Source organism: Giardia intestinalis, chromosome 3 (assembly GCF_000002435.2).
Source record: "Giardia intestinalis strain WB C6 chromosome 3, whole genome shotgun sequence".
NCBI lineage: Eukaryota > Fornicata > Diplomonadida > Hexamitidae > Giardia > Giardia duodenalis.
The window spans coordinates 1,534,907-1,551,696 of NC_051858.1; the positions used below are offsets into that span (position 1 = coordinate 1,534,907).

Consider the following 16,790-nt stretch of genomic DNA (forward strand, 5'->3'; position numbering starts at 1 on the left):
ATGGCTTCTCGGCTGATCGCTTTAAAAATGACAGTAGAAGCGGAGATCTTAGAAAGGCACCCTGCGCGGGAATGGCTTCCAAAGGGACACTCCTATGACCACAAGAAGATACTACCAAGCCTTTCAGCCGAGATTTGCGGATATCTACAGTACAAGGCACCACCGCCGGATCGACAAAGGCAGGTACAAAGGCTCTTACAGAAGCTAGAGGGAAGGATTCGGGCTTCTGAGATATTTAGGGGCTATATTTCTACGTCTGGGCCGTTGCTGCGCGTCGTAGGCAGCTATGCCAACGGAACAGCATCATGCACGTCCCCCATCGATGTTTGTGTGCTGATCATTACACCAAACTCTATGGAAACGGTTGCCGATCCCAAGCTTTGGTTTGCATTTTCTAAGATACTCTTAAACACAGGGTATACCCTTGTCTCAACACAGTTTTATCAGTCTATTGTCAGAACTGTTGTGGTGCATACTGAACTGCCCGTGGCACTTCACTTTTATTATCATGGGAAGGAGCTCATGAACAATACAGAGCGTGCCATCCAACTGTTCAAGGAAAGCCCATCTCTTCAGCAACTGCATTGTCTCATAAAGGCCATTTGTAGACACAAGTGCATACATGGGTTCACTCATGGAAACATTTCTTCTCACTATATTTTTCTTTTGATTCAAGCCTTCGCACTAACCCTCCTCCCCAAGCAACTCACGGAGACTGTCGGCAGCTTGCTTATCCTCTTCACCAATTTTATCTCTAACTACGATGAATCTATCTATTATGCAGACGTGCACAGCGGCAACATCTTGTGTGAACAAAAGATACACCGAACAGAGCCGTACTTTGAGGTACGTTCTGCTTCTTTTTATGACATGCACGATGTTCCATACAAATATTGTGTGTTTAAGGATACAATGATGGAGATATCCCGGCTCCTGCGGCATTACGAGTCGCCAGGTGTGGCAGCACCAATCAGCATAGTATTTGAGCTTTGTGGATTCTAGCTGCAGAAGTATATCCCAGCATCATAGACAGCTACCACCATTGTTTTGTCTAATAGACAAGCGAACAGTGGGCGTCCCTCTGGACACTCCACTGCACAACGAGGATGCAACATTAGAGGGCCAATGGAACCAGGGGAGGCTGCTGTGGTAGCGTTACCAGCTAGGTCTTCTATGTCGTTCAAGGCGTAGAAGCTCACCTGACCGTACCTATTACAATCTATAAGCATATTCATACCACCAACCGGAGACAATCTCATGGTGCACTGCACGTCCATGAATGACCATGACGAGCAGGGCGTTGCTTTCTGATACTCGTATCTTCCTCGGCTCATATTTACGATGATCCATTGATCCAGCTGGTGAACTGCCAGAACAGGGTATTCTAAGTGCCGCAGCACTGACTCGCACGTATACTCAAGCTCAAAGAACTTAAGTCGGCCTGAACACACTTCTTGTAGAGCAGAGACTATACTTTTGTAAAACGTGCTGTGATTCATGACAGCCTGTGCTGCAGCGGTCTGTTTTGGAAAGATATTGACTAGACTGCCATCTAACACGTCCTGCTTTAGATGCTCCAATTCTAGTAGGAAGTCTGGGATGTAGTGCCCTTTGTAGGCTGTTAGGTCTAGCGTTGGTTTGCTAAGAAGCTCTAATGATAGCTCATAGAAGCTGTACCCATCCAAAGCTGACTTAATGCAAAAGCGGACGGAACCAGATGTCTTTTCTTTTGACGGTATCTGTACTATACCTTCGATGTCCCCGTACGCACGTATAAACCCATGCATGAGGACAGGGCTGAACATCGTGCCCTCCAGCTGGCATTCTGCTGGATGACACTTGTAGACTGGCAGGCGAGACCCGTCTATCCCCACTATCGATTCGTTCTGATACGTGCTGAGAGCGCTGGTGTAAAAGCGCGTATGAGGGCGACAATTGCACGCTATACCGCTATCATTGGCAAGGGCAAGCAGGGCAACAGGAATATGATAGAGACAAATGCAATAGTCGTCTCCTCCAACTAGCAGTGTGAGAAACTCTCTGGATGTCTTTGTAACGGTTGACTCAGCCGTTTTACTCGATTGCATTAGCCAACAAAGACAAGATGCGATATCGGGGGTGCAGCCCAGATGGCTATTGCGTTCGAACGATGATTGTAAATATACTATGGAGGGGTTTGCTTGGGGGCCGAAGCAAGTCACATATTCTCTAGGGATAGGTCTTGGCTTCGTACTTCTCTTGAGTGGACGTGGTGAAATGTTCAGCTCGGCACTGAGGTATAAGTCCACTGAAAGATTTGACGCTTGGGCAGCTGCTTCTACGGCTTTGGCAAGATATTGGCCGTAAATTTGTTCGCAAGAAGCACAATGCCTTGGTGGCGAATGGTACATGCTGTATATTCTGTGGTACGTCTGCTCCGTGGTCAGCTTTTCCAATGAGCTCTCATCCATGCGGACAGTTTCGTCGAGAACCATCTGGGCTGGAGCATTGACGTGTGTAGATCGCCTCTGTCGCCGACCGGCTTGTCTCTGAGCAAGGTACCCCATGTGGTCCAGTAGGTCTGTGAAGTGATCGTACACAACAGAGCATCTACACGTAACGTTCGCCTTCTTATAGTCTGGCTGGAAGACACCGTACCCACTTCCCTTTAGGACGGCTAGGACGGTGAAGGTCTCTGTGCTTAGTATCAGGCATGCACCGTTATCCAATCCCGCTGCGAGCAAGGGGTACTGTGGACAAAGGCAGAAAGATATGCAGTATATGCTGTTGTCCCCGTTGATTGCGGGGCTCACGTGGGTCTTTAGGGACGGATGCGCCACATGTATGTACCTATCGGGTGGTATGCGAGCACCTTTACCCTTTACCTGGGATGTCTCAATAAGGGATGCAATGCTGTTGTACAAAAGAAGAAGTCCGTCCTCAGTTCCCAAAACAAGAGAATCACATCCCTGGTATCTGTATGTAGCAAGACACGCAACCGGGTGCTCTACATTTACCTGACACAGGACATTGGCCTCAGCAGTTATCGCGGAAACGTAGTTTCCATGTGCAAAAATAACATAGCTTCCTAGAGCAATTGGGACCGTGCTAAGCCCTGGTACCTCGACAAAAATACTAGGAAGAGCTGGTAAACCCATATTGTTGGGATCGGCAACCGTGATCTGTGGACGAAGCATCATCAGTCAGGCTTTTAAATTATCACATGCCAGAGTGTCTGAGGACCTGGTCCATCCCCCTAACAGTAGACCAAAGCTTCGTCTTGGTGGCCAAGATTACAACAGTCCTAGAGTTGCCCGTTTTAGATAACCGCCTAACAGACCCCACTGTGCCCCACTCCATTGCTGAAGTGCAACTGTTTTTACGTCCTCCTGCTACCTCTTTGGAAGAAATCTGTAATGTAACCACAGGCCACGTCTATACAGTAGTGGCGCTGTTTGATGCCCAGGGTGAGTCTTTAGTGCTGCGGGCTGTGATGAGTCGTATTGCTACCGCCCTGACTCCCTACCTTATAAGTCAGAGAGACGAATACTTATCGGTCGAAGAACTGTTCTCTGCACTCCAAAAGGAGCATGGGACATCCTTTAAGATACAGAAGGAAAACCTTGGGACTATCCTTGTGGCCCATCTGCCTCAACTTGCTAATGCCAGACTACGGCTGAATATGTTATTAGAGATTCAGCAGCTTATGGATGCACTGGCTTCTCTGACGACCTCCACTATAGTGTTTCTTCAAGGATTGGCGAAACACATGATTAACACTCTCGACTCGGGAGAACTACCATTGAGCACCCACATCATTAAAGAAGTCGAACAAGCACGTGAAGCCTTGAGGACTATTGTTGATCGTTGCCGTGAATCCGGGGTTCTGTATACGAGGTATGGAGTCGAAAAGATTTGTAAGATTCGGAGGTCACTTGAGTTGCTATCCTCTGAAGCCCTTCTCGGAAGGCCTTTAGAGATGAGGGAGGAACAAGGAACAAGTAAATGGGGTTAAAATTTAAATTATCAATTCAAGCTAGACAGAGTGGCCAGGGCCTTGATGCAGAGTGAACGGAGTAGAGCAAACTATCACACCGGACAGAGCATCCCGCTGACAAGAGAGCACGATTCGTATAGAACGGACCACTGCCCCGTTCCGGTCAAAGCGAAGATACATGGTGCAGAGCTCATTGCTAAGGAGAAGATCCATATCAACTGGGATGATTCTAATTTTGATAACTATTTCTATGATGACAATGATGACTCGCGGAATATGTGTGATAATGCTACCTCTAAATCTCCTGCTCGAGCCGTCTCCATACCAAGGTACACTGTAATTTATTCAACAGGAACGACTAGTACATCTTTACGCAGCAGCATTGATGAGCCAGGGGTTGACTTACAAAAGAGAACCATGGCCGGGGAGCTGAATTCTATTGACTCGAACTCCCTCTCTCAAATGACTGGTGAGATGATCATTCAGGAACATACAACTGCGCCTCGAGCAGCGGGTCCGCGGCAATTTTCACACAAAGGTGTACCAATGGTCAGCGTGCCCAGGACCGATCATTCGTCTGAAAGGAATTCCACGCAAAACATTGTCTCTCACGATACAGTATCACGCGATAGCTATGCAGATTCTGTGCCTGTTGCTTCTTTCGAAGTAGGGTACCGACCAGAGGCCTTTCCTAAAGAGCGGCACTGTCTCTCTCGTGGGTCCCGCTCAAGCTCATCCCATGCAGATACAGAGCGGTCAGCCTCACCAAACAAACAAAGACCACAAGTTGCACATCAATCCACACCATGTATTCCTGAACATTCTATTAAAAACACATCAGCACCCAATCAAATGTACCTACCTGGAAGCCCTAACACATCGTTTCGTGAGATAAAGCCACCAGCAGTTGAAGTTGTACATTCTAGAAACTCTGCTGGCACTACTCAGCGGGCATATCTGGCTACTTCTAACTCTCCGCCTCATCCTACGCCTGCTGCGGTAGCTGCACCTACACCGGCTCCTCAGCAGCCTCACGGGCAAGGTACTCATGTGCAGGTTCCTAAGCAAGCATACATCACCACTTTTAGAAGCTCCCTCTCTACTAACATGTCTCTGACAAGTGATAAGCCGTTGTCATCTAGATCTCCTCACCGTATTTTCAATCGTGAAAAGAAGCCTGGTGCATCTGAGCCACTGGCTACCAATAAGGCAGGAATACCTCAGCCTTACCAACATCCTCCGCAGCCAATCCCGCAGCAGTATCCCACAGATGGACCTCTACCTGGCACCTATAGTGATCAGGTTCAATCACGTGCCGTATCTGAGCGCTTGACTCCACGAAGATCACTGATTTCAACAACAAATATCAACGCACTTAAGCTCCAAGACGCCGTTCGCCAAGCAGACGAGCTACATTCACATGCTTTGAAGCAATCGTACACCAAGCGTTCTACATTAGATGATCCATATTCAGAAACACTAGCAAGGGCAGAAGCCATCCTCTCACCAAAACGCGTAATCCCAGCCACTCACGGAGGAGCACACAGCAATCCTCCTATTCTTCCAACCAAAATAGAGCCGACCACTGGCTCTGCTATGCCACAAATCGTCGATATTAATAATAGAATCAAGGAGGCAATGACAATTGCTCGCAATGCTTTGTCCAGCCAGCAATCTGACAACAGTGCACGGAACAGCGTGTCAAGTCCTATTAGAGGGGTCTCTCCTATCAATCCAACATACGCCTCTGCTTCCACTTTTGCTTCGCCGATGTCTCCTGCCGGAAGGAGGCAGGCATTTCCAGCCTCCGAGGGAGTTTCCCCGTCTCTTCAACTTGCTAAGAAGTACATTGATGTAACAGGTGTTGCACGGATCAATTATGAACGCACAATGTCTCCTTCACGTGGAGCCAACAGTAACATCTCTGCAGAGATGCTTTCGCATCGTGTGGTCGCGGATTCTTCATTTCGATCATCGGTGCACCACTATCCTCCATCACGTACATCTAATGCTCGTCCAAGTGTAGATGAGACGGAAACAGCTAATTACTTCACTTCACGGATAGCCATACAACGAGATGGAAAGCGGGTTCCTTCGTCCACTCAAAGTCTAACTATAAAGGCTCCGTCTCCATCTAGAGGTAGACAGTACACACCACTTTATTAGCGCACGACAGTGAAAACTTATAGGAAGCATTTTTATTATTTTTCAGGATTGGTATACTGGCATATAGTGGGCATTTTTGTTAGTGTATTTTTGTTGGTAAAGGCCAGTACTAGGTAATTGATTGTGGATGATGGCGCACTCAGTCTAAAGCAATCTAATATCTCTTAATTAATTGCCGTGCTGACAATAGATGATAAAAGCTAAATCAACTGCCACAAGTGCGATCATCCCAACCCACCCCACCGCCCAACAACCCACCAGCTGACCTGGGACCACGGCTGAATGGACATAGAGAGACGGTCCCCTGATAGACGGGAGCATTGCTAAAAAGAAGCGACGACCTGGGTCTGGCCACCGTGAAGGAAGACCAAGAAGAGACACTACTTAGGGTAGACATACCTGCGAGAGGTCTGGAACCCTGAAATGACTGACGTGTATACATAATCTGGGTACGCTGCACGAAATGGCAAAGAAGCGCACCAAGCTCTGGATGCACTAGTAGAGGGAAACCTCTAGCATGTCGTCTACAACTAGCCTTCGTTTTCAGACACGATTAAAAATTGAGCGAGACTTACTCGTGAGACCTCTGGACCACGCCCCCAGGCGGGCTCAGCACAGCACGAAAAGCTCCTTAAGTACATGCATTTATTCTGTGCCCTAAACGATGAGGTAACTTTCTTGGCTATGGCTGAGCAAGCAGCTTAGTTTGTGCTGATTCTTAGGCTTACACTAGCACTGCTAAGGTCTACTACTTGCACTTCTGCCTGATCTTACATTTCCAATGACATCCGTTGGCCTAAGGACATTCCTGGCATTAAAGCCCGACAAAGCCTAGTAATGATTATGTGATGTGTTCCTCTAAGCTATGTGTGACTATACTAAACCACCTACTGTTCAGATTTATAGCCGGCACGCACCCGTGTCAATGTGAATAGGGATGCTGCCTATTGCCCAATAAATGGAGTACACTTTGTGAGAGTGCTTTTACCACTTTGAATGTTAAATAGGGGTTCCGATTCCTGCATCTGTAGGTCCCTATAATAACCACGCTAGTTGGACATATTTCGGATGAAAACTATGTAGTCAAATGATGTTTATATTACTGTGATAAGCCCTTAATTCTTAAATTAGATGAATCAAAGCTGACACTATTATTTGTCTGTGGTTTGAATACAGATACTATAGGAATATGAGATTGTTAAACGGCTAGCTTCAATGTTACTAGGGATTGTTCTTCTTTGTGCAGCTGTGCTAGCTAAAGAATGTGTGCCGCAAATTTCTGGATGCGCCGAATGTGATGAATCGACTGGAACCAAATGCACGCGCTGCGACCCGGCCGGCAACACGCCCTTCCTGATGGAGACGACGCCGGACGGCGGGGAGGGCACGTGCGTCGGGGACTGCACACAGACCCCGGGCTATTACGGCGACGCCAGCGACGACCAGAATAAGAAGTGCAAGAAGTGCAACGCCGCCTGCGCAGCGTGCTCTGGCGCAGAGGCCACGAAGTGCACGCGCTGCGACCCGGCCGGCAACACGCCCTTCCTGATGGAGACGACGCCGGACGGCGGGGAGGGCACGTGCGTCGGGGACTGCACACAGACCCCGGGCTATTACGGCGACGCCAGCGACGACCAGAATAAGAAGTGCAAGAAGTGCAACGCCGCCTGCGCAGCGTGCTCTGGCGCAGAGGCCACGAAGTGCACGCGCTGCGACCCGGCCGGCAACACGCCCTTCCTGATGGAGACGACGCCGGACGGCGGGGAGGGCACGTGCGTCGGGGACTGCACACAGACCCCGGGCTATTACGGCGACGCCAGCGACGACCAGAATAAGAAGTGCAAGAAGTGCAACGCCGCCTGCGCAGCGTGCTCTGGCGCAGAGGCCACGAAGTGCACGCGCTGCGACCCGGCCGGCAACACGCCCTTCCTGATGGAGACGACGCCGGACGGCGGGGAGGGCACGTGCGTCGGGGACTGCACACAGACCCCGGGCTATTACGGCGACGCCAGCGACGACCAGAATAAGAAGTGCAAGAAGTGCAACGCCGCCTGCGCAGCGTGCTCTGGCGCAGAGGCCACGAAGTGCACGCGCTGCGACCCGGCCGGCAACACGCCCTTCCTGATGGAGACGACGCCGGACGGCGGGGAGGGCACGTGCGTCGGGGACTGCACACAGACCCCGGGCTATTACGGCGACGCCAGCGACGACCAGAATAAGAAGTGCAAGAAGTGCAACGCCGCCTGCGCAGCGTGCTCTGGCGCAGAGGCCACGAAGTGCACGCGCTGCGACCCGGCCGGCAACACGCCCTTCCTGATGGAGACGACGCCGGACGGCGGGGAGGGCACGTGCGTCGGGGACTGCACACAGACCCCGGGCTATTACGGCGACGCCAGCGACGACCAGAATAAGAAGTGCAAGAAGTGCAACGCCGCCTGCGCAGCGTGCTCTGGCGCAGAGGCCACGAAGTGCACGCGCTGCGACCCGGCCGGCAACACGCCCTTCCTGATGGAGACGACGCCGGACGGCGGGGAGGGCACGTGCGTCGGGGACTGCACACAGACCCCGGGCTATTACGGCGACGCCAGCGACGACCAGAATAAGAAGTGCAAGAAGTGCAACGCCGCCTGCGCAGCGTGCTCTGGCGCAGAGGCCACGAAGTGCACGCGCTGCGACCCGGCCGGCAACACGCCCTTCCTGATGGAGACGACGCCGGACGGCGGGGAGGGCACGTGCGTCGGGGACTGCACACAGACCCCGGGCTATTACGGCGACGCCAGCGACGACCAGAATAAGAAGTGCAAGAAGTGCAACGCCGCCTGCGCAGCGTGCTCTGGCGCAGAGGCCACGAAGTGCACGCGCTGCGACCCGGCCGGCAACACGCCCTTCCTGATGGAGACGACGCCGGACGGCGGGGAGGGCACGTGCGTCGGGGACTGCACACAGACCCCGGGCTATTACGGCGACGCCAGCGACGACCAGAATAAGAAGTGCAAGAAGTGCAACGCCGCCTGCGCAGCGTGCTCTGGCGCAGAGGCCACGAAGTGCACGCGCTGCGACCCGGCCGGCAACACGCCCTTCCTGATGGAGACGACGCCGGACGGCGGGGAGGGCACGTGCGTCGGGGACTGCACACAGACCCCGGGCTATTACGGCGACGCCAGCGACGACCAGAATAAGAAGTGCAAGAAGTGCAACGCCGCCTGCGCAGCGTGCTCTGGCGCAGAGGCCACGAAGTGCACGCGCTGCGACCCGGCCGGCAACACGCCCTTCCTGATGGAGACGACGCCGGACGGCGGGGAGGGCACGTGCGTCGGGGACTGCACACAGACCCCGGGCTATTACGGCGACGCCAGCGACGACCAGAATAAGAAGTGCAAGAAGTGCAACGCCGCCTGCGCAGCGTGCTCTGGCGCAGAGGCCACGAAGTGCACGCGCTGCGACCCGGCCGGCAACACGCCCTTCCTGATGGAGACGACGCCGGACGGCGGGGAGGGCACGTGCGTCGGGGACTGCACACAGACCCCGGGCTATTACGGCGACGCCAGCGACGACCAGAATAAGAAGTGCAAGAAGTGCAACGCCGCCTGCGCAGCGTGCTCTGGCGCAGAGGCCACGAAGTGCACGCGCTGCGACCCGGCCGGCAACACGCCCTTCCTGATGGAGACGACGCCGGACGGCGGGGAGGGCACGTGCGTCGGGGACTGCACACAGACCCCGGGCTATTACGGCGACGCCAGCGACGACCAGAATAAGAAGTGCAAGAAGTGCAACGCCGCCTGCGCAGCGTGCTCTGGCGCAGAGGCCACGAAGTGCACGCGCTGCGACCCGGCCGGCAACACGCCCTTCCTGATGGAGACGACGCCGGACGGCGGGGAGGGCACGTGCGTCGGGGACTGCACACAGACCCCGGGCTATTACGGCGACGCCAGCGACGACCAGAATAAGAAGTGCAAGAAGTGCAACGCCGCCTGCGCAGCGTGCTCTGGCGCAGAGGCCACGAAGTGCACGCGCTGCGACCCGGCCGGCAACACGCCCTTCCTGATGGAGACGACGCCGGACGGCGGGGAGGGCACGTGCGTCGGGGACTGCACACAGACCCCGGGCTATTACGGCGACGCCAGCGACGACCAGAATAAGAAGTGCAAGAAGTGTGCAGAAGGCCAAAAGCCTAATACTGCAGGAAATAAGTGCTTCGTTTGCCCAGATGCTAACTGTGAACGATGTGATCAGAGTGATGTCTGCGCTAGATGCAGTACCGGCGCACCACTGGAGAACGGGAAATGCCCCGCCGCCACGCCGGGGTGCCACTCCAGCTGCGACGGATGCACCTCTGACGCCATGACGAACCAGGCCGACAAGTGCACTGGCTGTAAAGAGGGACGGTATCTAAAGCCAAACCCTGCAGCTGGGCAATCGGGAACGTGTCTTACTGCTGAAGAGTGCACCTCCGATAAGACGCACTTCACCAAGGAGAAGGTCGGTGACTCGAAGGGGATGTGCCTCCCATGCAGCGACGCAACACACGGCATCGCGGACTGCAAAAAGTGTGCCCTCAAAACGCTCTCTGGAGAAACAGAATCGACAGTTGTGTGCTCTGAGTGTACTGACAAATGGCTTACTCCTTCGGGCAATGCATGTTTAGAACAGTGTCCTGCTGGAACATATCCTAACGATAACAATCTTTGTACTCCTTGTCATGATACCTGTGCAGAGTGCAATGGCAATGCGGACGCTGCTTCCTGCACGGCTTGCTATCCTGGGTATTCTCTCCTGTATGGATCTGGCACAGCCGGAACATGCGTCAAGGAGTGCACTGGTGCGTTCGGCGCCAACTGTGCAGACGGGCAGTGCACGGCTGACGTGGGGGGCGCGAAGTACTGTGCCCAGTGCAAGGACGGGTACGCCCCGATCGACGGGATCTGTACAGCAGTGAAAACTGGGAGAGACGCGAGCGTATGTACGGCGGCAGGCGGGAAGTGCACCAAATGTGCAGGAGAGTATACTCTCATGTCGGGCGGGTGCTATGGTGTGGCGAAGCTTCCTGGCAAATCGGTTTGCACGCTTGCTAACAATGGAAAGTGTACTATGTGTGCTGCAAATAGCCAGGCACCTGTGCAAGATAAGTGTCCGGAGTGCTCTGAAGGCTGTGCAAAATGCAATGATTCTAATGCCTGCACTGAATGCCTTCCTGGATACTATAAGAACAAGAGCAGCGCTTGTATACCATGCAGCAAAGATAGCACACCAATCACTGGCGTGCCTAATTGCGTAAGCTGTGCTCCTCCAGCTGGTGGCAATGGCGGTCCTGTCCTCTGTTATCTCATGAAAGGTGCCGACAACACCGGCGGAAGCACGAACAAGAGCGGCCTTAGCACAGGCGCCATCGCGGGCATTTCCGTCGCTGTGATTGTTGTTGTAGGAGGCCTTGTGGGCTTCCTTTGCTGGTGGTTCCTCTGTAGAGGAAAAGCGTAGATGTGTACTTAGGTAGTAAACGTATCCACGTGGTGCAGTGAGCCGCGGTGACGCTTGAGCTTCCAGTGCAGATTGTTCATTAGATAGCCATGTGTCACTCTTTCAGCGAGTGGTAGCTATTCAGTAAGAGTTCACGGTGATCGTAGTCTTCCAGCTCTCTTCACGCAGTGGAACTACCGCCCCTATTTGATAAGTGACAAGATCAAGCGTGTCACAGTGTCTGGCCAGAATGAAAACAGGTTATGCATAAGCGAGTGACAATAGCTGCTAAACCAGCTTTTAGGATGTCTGGTAATCGCTGTATTCAGAACACAGCAATCTGAAGCAATTGCTACTCTCACAATGCTAACCCAGTTTAGAGAATCAACGTTAGCTCACCTATGTTTGAAGCATTGCCAGAGTGCGGACTCAATCCGTTACTTTTCCATCGGTTTCCGTTATGCCATGCTCTTCAAAATGAGCAAGTTATTTGCTCCAGCTATTCCTAGCAGATGTCCCCGACTGGCTATATCTTTATCCTTCGCTAACAGATCCACCAACAAAGGCACATCCCTCTTACTGTTTAGGATTACCAATGCGTTGCTGCTTTATCACTTTTCACTGACCAGCCCTTTGATAGTGTTGGAGAAGGCTTTACTTGTTGGTTACTGCAACAATCTGCCAAGTGTACATACCATGCAGCGGAGTGCTTCTTCTGTAGCCTTGTGCTGTGCTATTCCTACACTAGCCTAAGCATTGTTTTTATCTTGTGTCGAGAGTATCGCATTATCTATTCTCGAAGACTCCAGGTCCTGACAAAGTACACACCAGTAAACCACCTCTCCACAGCGAGTTATCCCAGCAACCAGCCCAAAAAACCTCGCCTTCATGTTTGTCGTTGCAGCCAAGCGCTGCTCCACCTCCGAGGAAGGGGGACTCGAGACGTTCATCGGCCGCCAGATCGACGCCGCAAAGGCGCCTGCAAGGGCACATGTACTCGTGCGATCCGGTACGGATGCTACATTGCTTAAACAGACAGCCCTAGCTGAAAACAAAGCAGGATCTATGGACGTAGGATGTTACCATACGAATCCACTCATAATCCCAGCTAAGCAGAGCTCTAACGCATATCTTTCTACAATTCACTTTCCTCCTGACTCTAGTCGAGAGCCCGAATTGAAAAGGTCTTATCAATCGAATCCCACAGCTTCTCTGCGCATCTATACTCCCAATTATTCTACAAGTACACTTGATATACGTTCCGAAAAGACACATAAGCAAGCTTCAAATTCAGCCTTACAACCTGTACTCCCAAAGAGTGCTAAGCGGTGGGCTATTCAGCGTAACGGAGAAGGTAAAAGAGACCCTGACTCAACGCGACTTGGTCTAAATGTCCCCGCCGGCACATCAGCTCTTGAGCTCAAAACTAAGGAAGAACTGTTGTTGTACTTAAACGATGTAGAACAACGCCTCAAGTCAGCTCTGGATGACTGCCTCCCGGCTCTGATGGAGTCCACGCCCAATGTAAATTAACCGCCAAAAAAACTAAGTAGAATTCGTCCAAAAAATGTCTGCCCCGCCTGATTCTGCGTTTGCTACTATACTCACCCCGACTGCGCTAGGCTCCATCAACCAAGAGGTCCGTGACGCTATTATGGCCCTCCAGAGTGAGTTGGAGAGTGAAAGAGAACGGGCCAGGAAGTTCGAGAATCAAGTTGCGGTCCTCTCTAGCAACGATCCCAGTGGGCTCTACAATAAATACATAGACATGGAAACTACGAGCGAACTGCTCAAGCAGGCCGTTCAGAAGGCTATCGAGGAGCGGGAGGCGCTAGAGAAACAGTATCAGAGTCTCAGAGCGGACTTCAGCTCACTTCAGGCGGATCTCGCAGCCAAGGAGGAGACACTACGGTTTCTAACGGACGGCAACGATGCCGCTAAGCAGCTGTCTATGGCCAATTCGGAGATCGCCGCCTTAAAGCTTGAAATATCAGATTTGGACGGTAACTTGAAACGCCTTACAAATGATGCGGAGAGGTTGCGCGGTGAATGCGAAGATCTCCGCGGAGAGAATGAGAACTTGAAGAATGCGCTCCATCGTGTAGACGAGACCATGACAAATATCCGCAGCCACCAGGATAGCACAGCACCTGGCTCGACACACGGAAGTGCCTATGATGGTAACGAATTCTACAGGCCGCCGACGGGCAGGGATACCAAGTCTGATGACACCGATGCACCAGATTACCAGAAGCTGTACTTACAACAGAGCGATCAGATCTCGTCTCTTCAAGCAGAGCTTGAGAAGCTTAGATACCTTGCTAATCCCGATGACCAGTACAGCAGTAACATTGCGTCTTTGAATTACCAGGTGCACAAGCTGTTCGAGGATAATAAGAAGAGCCAGGTACGTATCAGCGAACTCACTGCTCAAAAGGAAGCCAGCGATGCGATAATTCACAGCCTGGAACAAGAGCTTGTTCACCTTCGCTCCGGATCTGCTGCTGGATCTGCTGACCAGGCAGAGTTAAGTAACCTTCGAAACAAGCTGACGGCGACGGAAATAGAGCTTCGTTCTAAGAAACAAGAGGTCGAGACTGCACGAAGCGAGAAGAATGCCATGGGGGCGGACTATTACGCACTCCAAGCTGAAATAGAGCAATACAAGAAGCTAGAGCACGATCTAAGCGTAGATGTGACGCTTCTCCGCCAGCAGTTGGCTGAAGCGCGCGGGCAGGCTCCCGAAACAGGTGCTCTCCAGGCAGAGCTTGGTAATCTTCGTCAACTTTCTAATCGTCTCGAGCAAGAACTTCTTGCGCTCCGAAAAGCTCTTGGGAGCACTGGTATCACTGGGGTCGAGATTCAACTTAAGCGCAAGGACATAGAGATCGCTCGCTTGAATGAACGGGTCGAGCTACTTCTCAATACGTCTCCGGAGGCTGGCGATACCGTTGATAATCTCTCACGAAGATTGATGAATGTTCAGGAGGACCTCAAGACCAAGGAACAGTTGCTTTCGAACTACGAAAACCACCTGACTGCAATGAACGGAGTGACACCGGATAAAATCGAGGAACTGACCTCTCAGATCAACACGCTAACTGCGCAGAACAGCGAGTTCGCTCATATGTTAAGCCAGCAAGGCCGCGGTCAGGAGGTCGAGATCATTGAAGGAAAGAATGCACGAATCAAAGAGTTGGAGGACGCAATCAAATCTTACAAATCTATAATTGACAATCTCGTAACCGCCAACGTTGCGTCAAATAAAGAGGTCAGCCAGATGAGTGAGGCCCTTGTTCTTCATGAGCAGACTGTCGCATCTCTCGCTGAATCTCTGCAGACAGGAATGGCCCTGAGGCTCGTGAATGCTCCATCAGATCAGCAAGCGCCAGCTACTATTGGGGGCGATGCTCTTCCACTAGTAGTGCCAGATGAATATAAGATTCCGGATGAGGTCAAGCAGAGCTCCGATCCCAAGGTTCTGCGTGATGCGCTTCAAGCGACAGAGCAGATTATAGCCAAACTTTACGATGAAAATGTATCCAAGACACATGACATCGAGCAACTTCATGATGCTTTGAAGTCTCACGAGCACGCACTCGTAAGCATCAGGGAGGCTAACTTAGCGAAGGATCAGGAAATCGACCAGCTCAATGATGCGTTAGCTCACCAGGAAAAGACAGTTGGGTCTCTTGTTGCCACACTTTCACCCCGATTGGGAAATTCGGCCATCCGTGACCGGGATGGGCTCATTCAGATGGGCAGCCCGGTCTATGATTACAGTGACATGCCCCCATCAGAGGCTGAGTTGGAGATGCTTAGAGAAGCTGTGAAGCATGCAGAAGATACGATCGCTGCTATGCGTGAGGCCAACGCCGCCAAAGACAAAGAGATTGAAGAACTTGGTCAGGCCCTAGCTCTGCAGGAGCAGACTGTGACCTCACTCTGCCAAACACTTTCTCCCAGTTTTACCGTGGGACCTGGAGCTGTTTCTTCTGAAGATGAGGGTCCGCTTGACAACCGCATCAAAGTGCCCCCTGAGACCTTGGAGAAGCTCCGGGACCTTGAGCACGAGAACGAGAAACTTAGGCACGACATGCAGTTGCTTCAGAACCTTGAGAAGTACCTTCCAGGCGGTCATGTTTACGAGGAAAACGTGGAGAAAGGCGACGCCGGTGCTAATATGGCTTACTTACTTGCACACAAGGACGTCGAGCTGGAGAACCTCAACACAGAGCTTAAAGACCAGCAGGATGAGATAAAGCGTCTCAAGGAGGCTATGTTCTCGCGCGAGGAAGTCATCGCTAAAGTTTCTTACATCGATGCCAACAAGTCCAAGGAAATTGAAGACCTCCACGAGGCTATGCGAAAACAGGAGGAGATCGTTCAGAACCTCTGCGCTTCCCTGTCTCCAGATCTTACTGCAGCCATGGCGATGCAGCCGCGAAGTGGAGATGCCCCTGACGCTGATGATGCGAGACCTAAGTACAACATGGAGGAGCTTATTGCGGAGTTGCAGAAGAAGATCTCCGAGCTGGTGGGCGCTGAGCGCGTAGCCGAAAAAGACGCAGAGATCGACCGCCTCAAGAAGCAGCTGGCTTATCAGGAGAACCCAATTCTCGAACGCACCGCTATTAACGAACTTATGGAAAAGGAGACACACATCAAGAAGCTCCAAGATGTTATTGAGCGCCAAGACAGGGTTATCGATGAGCTTAAAAACACTGTGATCCATCGCGAAAATGAAATAAACAACATGTCCAGTGCAAAGGCCAAGATAGAGCACGTCCTAGACCTGCAGGAGAAGAGTGGCGAGGCATCGAGGGCGAAACTTACAAACCTTTCAGAAGCATTGGCCAAACAAGAGAATCTGGTTGACCGCCTGTTGAATTGTCTCTCACCAAGCCAGCGCGAAACGTTCCTCAAAGAGGAGGAAGAGAGGAAGAAGCTGAAGGCAGCACGTGAGGAGGAGTTGGCCAATACAATCCGCGATCTCCAGGAACAGCTTGACCGGGCCAAGAATGAGGGAGGATCTACTAAGGAGGCGAGTGCGCTTCTTACGAAGGCGTCGGGCAAGATGATCCAATGGTTCAAGGAGCGCCCTAAGGACATGCCGAACGCCCTGGATATTTTTTCTTGAGTAGCACTTGGCGCTGATCGTGTTTACTCGTTCAAGCGTGTAAATATATTTTCT

General features: G+C 52.1%; 7 protein-coding genes across 7 annotated transcripts; 6 read left to right on the forward strand and 1 right to left on the reverse strand.

The window, feature by feature from the left end:
* On the forward strand, nucleotides 1-1,002 carry GL50803_0093372 (uncharacterized protein; the record flags this gene model as incomplete). The annotated part of the gene is made up of 1 exon (XM_038046412.1): nucleotides 1-1,002. One exon carries the CDS (start codon nucleotides 1-3, stop codon nucleotides 1,000-1,002), a length of 1,002 nt encoding a protein of 333 aa, XP_037901870.1.
* On the reverse strand, nucleotides 999-3,179 carry GL50803_0093356 (uncharacterized protein; the record flags this gene model as incomplete). The annotated part of the gene is made up of 1 exon (XM_001710218.1): nucleotides 999-3,179. One exon carries the CDS (start codon nucleotides 3,177-3,179, stop codon nucleotides 999-1,001), a length of 2,181 nt encoding a protein of 726 aa, XP_001710270.1.
* Nucleotides 3,180-3,202: 23 nt separating this feature from the next.
* On the forward strand, nucleotides 3,203-3,994 carry GL50803_0016414 (uncharacterized protein; the record flags this gene model as incomplete). The annotated part of the gene is made up of 1 exon (XM_001710219.1): nucleotides 3,203-3,994. One exon carries the CDS (start codon nucleotides 3,203-3,205, stop codon nucleotides 3,992-3,994), a length of 792 nt encoding a protein of 263 aa, XP_001710271.1.
* A 45-nt stretch (nucleotides 3,995-4,039) lies between these two features.
* On the forward strand, nucleotides 4,040-6,142 carry GL50803_0016415 (uncharacterized protein; the record flags this gene model as incomplete). The annotated part of the gene is made up of 1 exon (XM_001710220.1): nucleotides 4,040-6,142. The coding sequence occupies one exon, from the start codon at nucleotides 4,040-4,042 to the stop codon at nucleotides 6,140-6,142; it is 2,103 nt and encodes a 700-aa protein (XP_001710272.1).
* A 1,215-nt stretch (nucleotides 6,143-7,357) lies between these two features.
* GL50803_00137752 (VSP) lies at nucleotides 7,358-11,617 on the forward strand (the record flags this gene model as incomplete). The annotated part of the gene is made up of 1 exon (XM_001710221.2): nucleotides 7,358-11,617. One exon carries the CDS (start codon nucleotides 7,358-7,360, stop codon nucleotides 11,615-11,617), a length of 4,260 nt encoding a protein of 1,419 aa, XP_001710273.2.
* An 867-nt stretch (nucleotides 11,618-12,484) lies between these two features.
* GL50803_0015137 (uncharacterized protein) lies at nucleotides 12,485-13,129 on the forward strand (the record flags this gene model as incomplete). Its single annotated transcript, XM_001710222.1, has 1 exon — nucleotides 12,485-13,129. One exon carries the CDS (start codon nucleotides 12,485-12,487, stop codon nucleotides 13,127-13,129), a length of 645 nt encoding a protein of 214 aa, XP_001710274.1.
* Nucleotides 13,130-13,163: 34 nt separating this feature from the next.
* GL50803_0010167 (uncharacterized protein) lies at nucleotides 13,164-16,736 on the forward strand (the record flags this gene model as incomplete). The annotated part of the gene is made up of 1 exon (XM_001710223.1): nucleotides 13,164-16,736. The coding sequence occupies one exon, from the start codon at nucleotides 13,164-13,166 to the stop codon at nucleotides 16,734-16,736; it is 3,573 nt and encodes a 1,190-aa protein (XP_001710275.1).
* Between the last annotated feature and the right edge of the window lie 54 nt (nucleotides 16,737-16,790).